Consider the following 11,447-nt stretch of genomic DNA (forward strand, 5'->3'; position numbering starts at 1 on the left):
ACCCCGCTGTCCGTGTGTCCCTGCGGCAGCCCCGCTGTCCCCGCTGTCCGTGTGTCCCCTCTGTCCCCCTGACCCCGCTGTCCGTGTGTCCCTGCGCTGTCTCCACTGTCCGTGTGTCCCCCTGTCCCCGCTGTCCGTGTGTCCCCCTGACCCTGCTGTCCGCGTGTCCCCACTGTCCCCCTGACCCCCGTGTCCATCTGTCCCAGTGCTGTTCCTGCTGTCCGTCTGTCCCCCTGACCCAGCTGTCCGTGTGTCCCAGCGGCAGCCCGTCTGTCCCCACTGTCCATCTGTCCCAGCCCCTGTGTCCCCTGTGTCCCCCTCACCCTGCTGTCCGTCTGTCCCCGCTGTCCGTCTGTCCCCGCTGTCCGTCTGTCCCTGCTGTCCGTCTGTCCCTGCTGTCCCCCTGACCCCACTGTCCGTCTGTCCCCGCTGTCCGTGTGTCCCCTCTGTCCCCTGACCCCTCTGTCCGTCTGTCCCAGTGTCAGCCCGTCTGTCCCTGCTGTCCGTGTGTCCCTTCTGTCCCCTGACCCCGCTGTCCGTCTGTCCCCGCTGTCCGTGTGTCCCTTCTGTCCCCTGACCCCTCTGTCCGTCTGTCCCAGTGTCAGCCCGTCTGTCCCCGCTGTCCGTCTGTCCCGCCGTTACTCCGAGGCCACCCTGGCCAGCGATTACAGCCGCACCATGGACCACGTGCTGCGCAAGAACTTCGTGGAGTGGCTGCTGGCCCGGCGCGAGAAGAAAAGCCAGTGAGCTCCCCAGTTCCGGAATTCCCAAATTCTCCAATCCCCCAATTTCCCCGATTCCCAAATCCCCGAATTCCCCTATTCCTGATTTCCCGAATCCCCCAATTCCCAAATCCACAATTTCCAAATTCCCAGCAGCCCCCAATCCCTCAATTCCCGAATTCTTGGATTCCTGAATCCTCAATTCCCACATACCTGAATTCCCAAATTCCCCAATTCCCAAACTCCCCAATTCCCCAGTTCCAGAATCCCCAAATTTCCCAATTCCTCAAACTCCCAAATTCCTAAATTCTCCAATTCCCGAATTCCCAAACTCCCCAATTCCCAATTTCCTCAAATCCCCAATTCCTGAATCCCCCAATTCCTCAATTCCCACATTCCCCAATCCCCCAAATTCCAAATTCCCTAACTCCCAATTTCCCCAATTTCCTCATTTCCCCAACTCCCAGATTCCTGAATCCCCAATTCCTCAAATTCCCCAACTCCAGAACCCCCGAATTCCCAAACCCCCAATTCCTCAAATTCCCCAATTCCAGAATCCCCAAATTCCGCAATTCCCAAATTCCCAAACCCCCAATTCCAGAATCCCCAAATTCCGCAATTCCCAGATTCCCAAACCCCCAATTCCAGAATCCCCAAATTCCCCAATTCCCAAATTCCCAAACGCCCAATTCCCCAAATTCCCCAACTCCAGAACCCCCAAATTCCCAAACCCCCAATTCCTCAAATTCCCCAATTCCAGAATCCCCAAATTCCCCAATTCCCAAATTCCCAAACCCCCAATTCCAGAATCCCCAAATTCTGCAATTCCCAAATTCCTGAATCCCCCAATTCCAGAATCCCCAAATTCCGCAATTCCCAAATTCCCAAACCCCCAATTCCAGAATCCCCAAATTCCGCAATTCCCAAATTCCCAAACCCCCAATTCCAGAATCCCCAAATTCCGCAATTCCCAAATTCCCAAACCCCCAATTCCAGAATCCCCAAATTCCGCAATTCCCAAATTCCCAAACCCCCAACTCCCCAATTCCCGAATCCCCAACCTCCCCAATTCCCAATTCCCACCATCCCGGCTGTTTTCCCCTCTTTGCCATTGGGATTTTCCCATTTTTTCCCATTTTTCCCCCCAAATCCCCATTCCCATCCCTCCCTCCAGGATTTCCGCCACAGCGGGATCCCGGCACCCTCTGCTGGATTTTTGGGATCATTTCGGGAATTTTCCCGTTTTCCCCACTTTTCCCTGTCCCAGTGACGGCGCCGAGCTGCTCCGGAGGGAGGCGGAGACCCCAAAAGGGGCCGGGGATGGGGAAAATTCGGATTTGGGAACCCCGGGAGCCAAAGGGTTCCTGGGGTGGCTCTGGAAAAACCGGGACAGGCAGAGGTGAGGCCGGGATTTGGGGTTTTTTATGAGAATTTGGGGTTTTTTAATGGAAATTTAGGGTATTTTTGGGGTTCCTTTACATGGAATTTGGGGGAGCAGTCGGGTTTTTAATGGAAGTTTGGGTTATTTTTGAAGGGTTTTTTAAATGGAATTCAGGGATTTGTTGGGTTTTTTAATGGGAATTTGGGGATTTGTGCAGAATCTGGGGTCTTTTTGGAGGTTTTTTATGGAATTCGGGGGATTTGTTGGGTTTTTAATGGGAATTTGGGGGATTTTTGGGACTGGTTTAATGGAATTCAGGGATTTGCTGGGCTTTGTACAGAATTCCAGGGTACTGTGGGGTTTTTAATGGAACTAGGGAGGATTTGTTGTGTTTTGTACAGAATTTGGGGATTTTCTTGCTGTTATTTTTACGGAATTTGAGGATATTTGTTGTTTTTACACTTTTCCATAAAAACACCTCCAGAAATGGGGGTTTGGGGTGGGGGACAGGAGCCGATTTTGGGGTTCCCTGAGGATTTTGGGGCCAAACCCTCAGAAAACCCCATCCCAGCATTCCCAAAACCCAAAGAATTTCCCCATTTCCAGACGAAATCCAACTTTTTGGGGTCTTTACCCCAGCAAGAAAAGATTAAAATTGAACGTAGGACTGGGAGAAGGAGGTGCCAAACCAGGAATTTTTTTTCCCTTTAATTCTGTTTTCAGAGAATTAAATTTCAAAATACTTATTTTAAAATAAGTATTTTTAAATATAAATTAAATTTTTTTAAATTTTTTTTTTCAGTTTTCCAGCTCTGGAAGGCTCCGAGGGCCTGAGGGAATTTTGGGAGCAGGAATTCCTGACGTGGCTGCTGTCGGGCGAGCTCTGCAGGGCCACGTGAGTCCCCGAAATCCCAAAAATCCCCCCAAATTTAAGGGGTTTTTTTTGTGATCACATTCCCAAAGAAGCCTTGAGGGGAATTTTTAGGAATTTTGGGGTTTTTTTTCCCTAGCAGGGCCGCGTAGCTCCAGGATTTCCATGGAATACCCACAGGCACGGCGGGAGGAGCAGGTGGTGAAATAAAGGAGAAATAATAACAAAAATGACAAATAGTAATAATAATACAGGAGTTATTATATAAAAATAAAGGAGTTTAATCCCGAGCCGAAATGCGACGTTTCTGACCCCACAGAACCCTTCCTGGTCCTACAGAACCTTCTCTGATCCCAAAAAACCTTCCCAGATCCCACAGAATATTTCTGGTCCCACACATCCTCTTTTTAACCCCACAAACTCTCTCTGACCCCACAAACCCTTTTTAACACAAAAAACCCCTTTTAACACAAAAAAACCCCTTTTAACCCCACAAACTCTCTCCTCACCCCAAACCCTCCCTCACGGCACTGGCCCCGCCCCTTCCCGCCCACCGCCAGATTGACACCTGCCTCACCCAATCACCGACCGCCACCGCCCTCAACCCACCAATCACCACCCTCATCCCCGCCCCTCCCCACCCTCCTCCTTCCCGCCATGCCCGGATGCGGGGAGGCGGGGTTTCCTCGGCGCCCGGCCAATGGGGAGGGCGGGCGCGGGCGCGCGCGCGCGGCGGCAGCCAATGGGCGCGGAGGACGCCGGGGGGGACACGGCCAAGGTGACGCTGCCCACAGAGCCGCCGCCGCCGCCGGCCCGAGCGGACCCCGCGCAGGTGGGACCCGGCCCGGCCCTGCCCGCCCGTCCCGGGGCTGCCGCGGCTCCCGGGGCTGCCGGGCAGGGCTGCGGGACCGGCCGGTGCTCGCTGGGGTCGTGCCCTTCGCTGCCCGGCGGGCGGTGGGGCCTGCGCTGCCCTCGGGGGTTGTGAGGGCGCTGGTGTGGGAGGGAGGGCGGGAGGAGCCGACCGGGACAGGCACCGAGCGGGGATTAACGGGAAGGACACGAGGCCGGGTGAGGGCGGAGGGACAGCCGGGGACACGGAGGGGACGGGGAGGTTAAAACCATGGGGACACGGGCGTTAAAGCCTCGGGGACACGGTGCGGACAGGGTGGGGTTAAAACCTTGGGGACAAGTCGGGACACGGAGGGGTTAAATCCTTGGGGACACGGTGAGTCAAAACCTTGGGGACACGGTGGGGTTAAAACCCTGGGGACACAATGGGGTTAAAGCCCCGAGGACACAATGGGGTTAAAACCTTGGGGATATTGGGGACAAAATGGGGTAAAACCTTGAGGACACAGTGGGGTTAAAACCCTGGGGACACAATGGAGTTAAAGCCCCGAGGACACAATGGGGTTTAAAACCTTGGGGACATTGGGGACACAGTGGGGTTAAATCCTTGGGGACAGTTCGGGACATGGTGGGGTTAAAACCTTGGGGACATTGGGGACACAGTGGGGTTAAATCCTTGGGGACAATTCGGGACATGGTGGGGTTAAAACCTTGGGGACATTGGGGACAAAATGGGGTAAAACCTTGAGGACACAGTGGGGTTAAATCCTTGGGGACACAGCGGGGTTAAAGCCCCGGGGACACAGCAGGGTTAAATCCTTGGGGACAGTTCGGGACATGGTGGGGTTAAAACCTTGGGGACATTGGGGACAAAATGGGGTAAAACCTTGAGGACACAGCGGGGTTAAAGCCCCGGGGACACAGCGGGGTCAGTGGGACAAAGCCCTGGGGACACAACCTTGGGGACAGTGCCCCGGGCTGGGGACAGGGGTGGCCCGGTCACAGCAGCACCGGCGATCCCGTTGTTTTTGTTTGAGTTTATTTACAATTTCTGCGTCTTTCTGTGGCAGATCCAGCACCATGCAGGCTCCCGTGGCTCTCCTCAGCTCCCCAGCGCTGGTAGGTGCTGCCCTGGCAGGGGATTTGGGGAATTGGGGATTTGGGGAATTGGGGATTTGGGGAATTGGGGATTTGGGGAATTGGGGGTTCCTCCCCTGCCCGAGCTGGATCCGGGCGGTTCCAGCCTGGCTCTGAGCAGGGAGGGAGGGGACAAGGTGACCTCTGGTGACACGTGTGAGTGGCTGGCACCGAGCTCAGCCCCGGGGCTGGGAGCAGCAGAGCAGGGTTCCCTTGGGTGGCTCTGGAATCCCTTTTTTTTTTTTTTTTTTTTTTTTTTTTTTTCCCTGGGAGAAAATGGGGGGAAAAATGGGAATAATGGGATTTCTGGGGCTGGCACCTGGCCGTGCTCGGCCTGGGGGGTGTGGGGTTGGTCCAGGGGGTTGGAACAGAAACACCTGCATTGGTAACCCCTCATTGGCCAATTTTGGGGTGTTTTAGGGGGGTTTCAGTGCTCCATAAAACACCTGCATTGGTAACCCCTCATTGGCCAATTTTGGGGTGTTTTAGGGGGGGTTTCAGTGCTCAGTAAAACACCTGCATTGATAACCCCTCATTGGCCAATTTTGGGGTGTTTTAGGGGGGGTTTCAGTGCTCAGTAAAACACCTGCATTGATAACCCCTCATTGGCCAATTTTGGGGTGTTTTAGGGGGGGTTTCAGTGCTCAGTAAAACACCTGCATTGATAACCCCTCATTGGCCAATTTTGGGGTGTTTTAGGGGGGTTTCAGTGCTCCATAAAACACTTGAGGGTCTCCTGAGGGTCGGGAATGCTGAGCTGTGCTCGCAGGGAGCGGCTGCAGGGTCTGGGTCGGGGTTTAGGGGAGGTTGGGCTGGGCCGTGCCGGTGTCCCCAGGTGTCCCCAGCTGTCCCCGTGCTGTCCCCGCAGTTCCGCTGCTGCTCCAGGGCTCTGGCCAGGCCCGTGTCCGTGGCTGTGTTCAGCAGGCCTGAGGAGAGCGCGCAGGTGAGGCGGCCTGGCCTTGGGCCCCGTCCCCATCCTTCATCTTCCGTCCTCATTGCTGTCCTCCTCCTCCTCCTCCTCCTCATGCTGTTGGGCAGGACTAGCGCCCCCGTTCCCATGCTAAGTGCCAGCCCCGAGCTGTCCCCTGTCGTGTCCCCGAGCTGTCCCCGTGTCCCGCAGGTGTCGCTGCCCTGCCCCGTGCAGCCCTGGCAGCAGTTGCGCAGCAGCGCCGTCCCCGTGTCCCTGAGCTGAACCTGGCTGTCCCTGCCCTGTCCCCTGGTGTGTCCCCATGTCCCCGAGCTGTCCCCGTGTCCCTGAGCTGAACCTGGCTGTCCCTGCCCTGTCCCCTGGTGTGTCCCCATGTCCCCGCTGTGCCCCGCAGGTGTCGCTGGCCGTGCAGCAGTCCCGTGGCTCGCCGCTGTCCCCGTGTCCCCATGGCCGTCCCCGTGTCCCTGAGCTGAACCTGGCTGTCCCTGCCCTGTCCCCTGGTGTGTCCCCATGTCCCCGCTGTGTCCCGCGGCTCGCCGCTGTCCCCGTGTCCCCATGGCCGTCCCCGTGTCCCTGAGCTGTCCCTGCCCTGTCCCCGTGTCCCCGTGGCCGTCCCCGTGTCCCTGAGCTGTCCCTGCCCTGTCCCCGTGTCCCCAAGGCCGTCCCCGTGTCCCCATGGCTGTCCCCGTGTCCCTGAGCTGTCCCTGCCCTGTCCCCTGTCGTGTCCCCATGGCCGTCCCCGTGTCCCTGAGCTGTCCCTGCCCTGTCCCCTGTCGTGTCCCCATGGCCATCCCCCGCGTGTCCCGCAGGTGTCGCTGGCCGCGCCGCAGCCCCGGCGGCAGTTCCGCAGCTCGCCGCCGTCCCGGGACATCGACACGGCCGCCAAGTTCATCGGGGCCGGCGCCGCCACCGTGGGCGTGGCGGGCTCGGGGGCGGGGATCGGCACCGTGTTCGGGAGCCTCATCATCGGATACGCCAGGTGAGACACGGGTAGGGGGACAGACAGGGACAGACGGGGACAGGGGGTGGGCACCGTGTTCGGGGGCCTCATCATCGGATACACCAGGTATGGGGACAGACAGGGGGACAGGGACAGACAGGGGGACAGAGCATCAGCCCCGTGTTCGGGAGCCTCATCATCGGATACGCCAGGTGGGACTGCCCCCAGAACCGGGGTTTGGGGCCATTCCCTGGGGTTTGGGGCCATTCCCTGGGGTTTGGGGCCATTCCCCAGGATTTGGGGCCATTCCCCAGGATTTGGGGCCATTCCCCGGTATTTGGGGCCATTCCCCGGGATTTGGGGCCATTCCCCAGGATTTGGGGCCATTCCCCAGGATTTGGGGCCATTTCCCGGGGTTTGGGGCCATTCCCCAGGATTTGGGGCCATTCCCCGGGATTTGGGGCCATTCCCTGGGATTTGGGGCCATTCCCCAGGATTTGGGGCCATTCCCCAGGATTTGGGGCCATTCCCCAGGATTTGGGGCCATTCCCCGGGATTTGGGGCCATTCCCTGGGATTTTGGGGCCATTCCCCAGGATTTGGGGCCATTCCCCGGGATTTGGGGCCATTCCCTGGGATTTGGGGCCATTCCCCAGGATTTGGGGCCATTCCCTGGGATTTTGGGGCCATTCCCCAGGATTTTGGGCCGTTCCCCGGGGTTTGGGGCCGGCTCTGTGTGGGTGTGTGGAACAGGAAGGGTGTTAAGGGCTCGGGATATCAATGGGTGTGTGGTGCAGCATTCCCTTAAAAATTAATCCCCCGTTCCCCTAAAAATGGTTCTCTAAAATGGTCCCTATTCCCCTAAAAATTAATCCCCCGTTCCCCTAAAAATTATCCCCTCTTCTCTTAAAAAAACCCCATTATTCTATTAAATTAATACATTATATTAAAACAATCAATTTTCCTCTTAAAACAATCCATTTATTTAAATAATCCATTCTTCTCCTAAAAAGAATCCACTGTTCTTTTAAAAATAATGCACTCTCTTAAAACAGCTATTCTAATAGGACAGTGTTATTATCTCAACATAATCTATTCTATTAAAATAATCTCATTATTCTGTTAAAATAATTATTTTGTTATGGTAATCCGTTCTATTAAAATGATTCTTCTCTTAAAATAATCCACTAATATTCAGTTAAATATTCAATTAAAATAATCCAATAATATTAAAAAATATAATTAATTAAATATTAAAAAATATAATTAATTAAATACTCACAAATATAATTAATTATTCTGTCAAATGAATCCGTGACTCTGTTAATTGTTTGAATGCACCCTCTGACTGATTGCCACCTTCCCTCTGGAGCTCTGCTGGCCCTGGAAGAGATTGGAAAAGATTTCCTGGTGTCATTCCCTGGTTTGGGGCATCATTCCCCGTTCCCATTCCCTGGTTTGGGGCATCATTCCCCGTTCCCCTTCCCTGGTTTGGGGCATCATTCCCCGTTCCCATTCCCCGTTCCCATTCCCTGGTTTGGGGCATCATTCCCCGTTCCCATTCCCCGTTCCCATTCCCTGGTTTGGGGCATCATTCCCCGTTCCCATTCCCTGGTTTGGGGCATCATTCCCTGTTCCCATTCCCCGTTCCCATTCCCTGGTTTGGGGCATCATTCCCCGTTCCCATTCCCTGGTTTGGGGCATCATTCCCCGTTCCCATTCCCGTTTCCACTCCCCATTGCCCTGTTCCCCCTTCCCCATTCCCCTTCCCCATTCCCGTTCTCGCTCCTTTCCCCGTTCCCATTCCCCATTTCCATTTGCCCATTCCCCATTTTCCCATCCTCATTCTCACCCTATTCCCATCTTCAGGAGCCCGTCCCTGAAGCAGCAGCTCTTCTCCCCCATTTCCCCGTTCCCATTTCCATTTTTTCTCACCCCATTTCCCATTCCCATTTCCAGGAACCCCTCTCTGAAGCAGCAGCTCTTTTCCCCATTCCCATTCCCCATTTCCCATTTCCCCATTTTCCCATTCCCATTTTTCTCGCTCTGTTCCCATTGCAGGAACCCGTCCCTGAAGCAGCAGCTCTTCTCCCCCATTCCCATTCCCATTTCCCCATTTTCCCATTCCCATTCCCATTTTTCTCATTCTATTCCCATTCCCATTTCCAGGAACCCGTCCCTGAAGCAGCAGCTCTTCTCCCCCATCCCCATATTCCCATCCCCATTCCCATTTCCCCATTTCCCCATTTTCCCATTCCCATTTTTCTCACTCTATTCCCATTCCCAGGAACCCGTCCCTGAAGCAGCAGCTCTTCTCCCCCATTCCCATCCCCATTCCCATTCCCATTTTCCCCATCCCCATTCCCATTTTTCTCACTCTGTTCCCATTCCAGGAACCCGTCCCTGAAGCAGCAGCTCTTCTCCCCCATTTTCCCATCCCCATTCCCATTTTTCTCATTCTATTCCCATTCCCATTTCCAGGAACCCGTCCCTGAAGCAGCAGCTCTTCTCCCCCATTCCCATTTCCCCATTTCCCCATCCCCATTCCCATTTCCCCATCCCCATTCCCATTTCCCCATCCCCATTCCCATTTCCCCATCCCCATTCCCATTTCCCCATTTTCCCATTTTCCCATTCCCATTTTTCTCACTCTATTCCCATCCCAGGAACCCGTCCCTGAAGCAGCAGCTCTTCTCGTACGCCATCCTGGGCTTTGCGCTGTCCGAGGCCATGGGGCTCTTCTGTCTGATGGTGGCATTCCTCATCCTCTTCGCCATGTGACGTCCCCGGGGACAGCTCCTGCTGCTGCTCCTGCTCTCCTGCCAGTAAACCACGGATTTCTCTACGGAATTCCCACTTTTGGGCCTTTCTTGCCTTTGTTTTTCACTTTCCGGGGGGGAGGTTTGGGGTGGGAGGTCCCGGCTGTGGGGTGGGAGTGGGAAGGTGGAGTTAAATCTGTAAAAAAAATCCTCCCCGAATCTGGGAAAGCAGAGGCTGGGGTTGGGTGTTGGGATGGAATTCCCAGAGGAACCCACAGATTTCTCTGCGGAATTCCCTGGTTTTGGGGCTCTTTTGCCTTTGTTTTCCACCTTTTGGGGGAGATTCGGGGTGGAAAATCCCAGCTCTGGGGTGGGAGTGGGAATGGGAAGAGAGGAAGATGAAGATGGAGTCAAATCTCTAAAAAAATCCTCCCAAATCTGGGTCCTGAGAAAGCAGAGGTTGGGCTTGGGGGCTGGGATGGAATTCCCAGAGGAACCCACAGATTTCTCTACGGAATTCACTGTTTTGGGGCTTTTTTGCCTTTGTTCTGCACCCTCTGGGGGAGGTTTGGGGTGGAAAATCCCGGCTCTGGGATGGGAATGGGAAGAGAGGAAAATGAAGATGAAGTTCAACTGAAATCTGCAGAAATCCCCCCAAATCTGAGAAAGCAGAGGCTGGGATGGAATTCCCAGAGGAAACCACGGATTTCTTTATGGAATTCCCCGCTCTGGGATTTTTTTGCCCTTATTTTTCACCTTCTGGGGGAAATTCGGGGAGGAAAATCCCAACTGAGGAGTGGAAAGCGAAGGTGGAGTCAACTCAAATCTGCAGAAATCGCCCCAAATCTGGGTCCTGGGCAAACCAAGCTCCACGAGGAGACGTTGGGGTGGATATTGGGGAGAATTCCTGGGAATTCCTGGGGTGTCCCAGGCCAGCTCTGTCCCTGGGTGGGATTCCAGGTCCCTGCCCTCCCAAATCCCCAGGAATTCTGGCAATTCTCAGCTCTGGAGCTCTCCAGAATTGCCACAAATTCCCCGGAGCTGAGGGATTTCAGCCCCAGCTGGTCCCTGCCCCGTCCCTTTGAAATCCTGGAGCAGATCGGGGAGGAGAAATTCCCAAATCCCACCCAAATCCCACCCCAATCCCCTTTGGGATTTTGGGAGAGGCTGAGCTGAATTCCCACCCCAATCCCCTTTGGGATTTTGGGAGAGGCTGAGCTGAATTCCCACCCCAATCCCCTTTGGGATTTTGGGAGAGGCTGAGCTGAATTCCCACCCCGAATTCCCTTTGGGATTTTGGGAGAGGCTGAGCCGAATTCCCACCCCAATTGAATTCCCACCCCAATCCCCTTTGGGATTTTGGGAGAGGCTGAGCCGAATTCCCACCCCAATTGAATTCCCACCCCAATCCCCTTTGGGATTTTGGGAGAGGCTGAGCTGAGTTCCCACCCCGAATTCCCACCCCAATTCCCTTTGGGATTTTGGGAGAGGCTGAGCTGAGTTCCCACCCCGAATTCCCTTTGGGATTTTGGGAGAGGCTGAGCTGAGTTCCCACCCCGAATTCCCACCCCAATCCCCTTTGGGATTTTGGGAGAGGCAACCGCGCCTGGGAGGAAAGGGAGCCCGGAGGGAGCTTGGCTCGTTACCCGCTTGGAGTAATTAAATTAATTAACGCAGCAGCCGCCGCTCGGCCCAGAGCCTGGGGCAGCGGCTGCGACCTTGCTGGGAATGGGGACACGGGAATGGGAGTGGGACACGGGGAGTGGTGGCTCTGTTCGGGGACATTCCTGGGGACATTGCTGGGAATGGGGATGGGAATGGGGCACGGGGAATGGTGGCTCTGTTCGGGGACATTCCTGGG

At 55.1% G+C, this 11,447-nt stretch overlaps 1 protein-coding gene across 3 annotated transcripts; it reads left to right on the forward strand.

Moving 5' to 3' along the window:
* Nucleotides 1-3,711: 3,711 nt before the first annotated feature.
* Nucleotides 3,712-9,677, forward strand: ATP5MC1 (ATP synthase membrane subunit c locus 1). 3 transcript variants are annotated; one of them, XM_058820652.1, is made up of 5 exons: nt 3,712-3,806; nt 4,894-4,942; nt 5,829-5,903; nt 6,698-6,867; nt 9,494-9,677. In XM_058820652.1, exons 2-5 carry the CDS (start codon nt 4,904-4,906, stop codon nt 9,606-9,608), a joined length of 399 nt encoding a protein of 132 aa, XP_058676635.1. In that variant the 5' UTR covers nt 3,712-3,806; nt 4,894-4,903; the 3' UTR covers nt 9,609-9,677. The 3 variants fall into 3 exon arrangements, with proteins under 3 accessions (XP_058676635.1, XP_058676632.1, XP_058676634.1); XM_058820649.1 differs by lacking the exon at nt 9,494-9,677 and adding an exon at nt 8,997-9,327; XM_058820651.1 differs by lacking the exons at nt 3,712-3,806; nt 9,494-9,677 and adding exons at nt 3,958-4,042; nt 8,997-9,354.
* Nucleotides 9,678-11,447: the final 1,770 nt, after the last annotated feature.

This window comes from Ammospiza caudacuta, chromosome 27 (assembly GCF_027887145.1).
Source record: "Ammospiza caudacuta isolate bAmmCau1 chromosome 27, bAmmCau1.pri, whole genome shotgun sequence".
In the NCBI taxonomy this organism is placed as follows: Eukaryota; Metazoa; Chordata; class Aves; order Passeriformes; family Passerellidae; genus Ammospiza; species Ammospiza caudacuta.

What these genes read in the sequence shown, in the direction of transcription:
- ATP5MC1 (XM_058820649.1), top strand. Translation starts at nt 4,904, where the DNA reads ATGCAGGCTCCCGTGGCTCTCCTCAGCTCCCCAGCGCTG. An exon ending in TCCTCAGCTCCCCAGCGCTG is followed by an intron (nt 4,943 to 5,828) that starts GTAGGTGCTGCC and finishes CTGTCCCCGCAG; the next exon opens with TTCCGCTGCTGCTCCAGGGC. An exon ending in CTCATCATCGGATACGCCAG is followed by an intron (nt 6,868 to 8,996) that starts GTGAGACACGGG and finishes TCCCATTTCCAG; the next exon opens with GAACCCGTCCCTGAAGCAGC.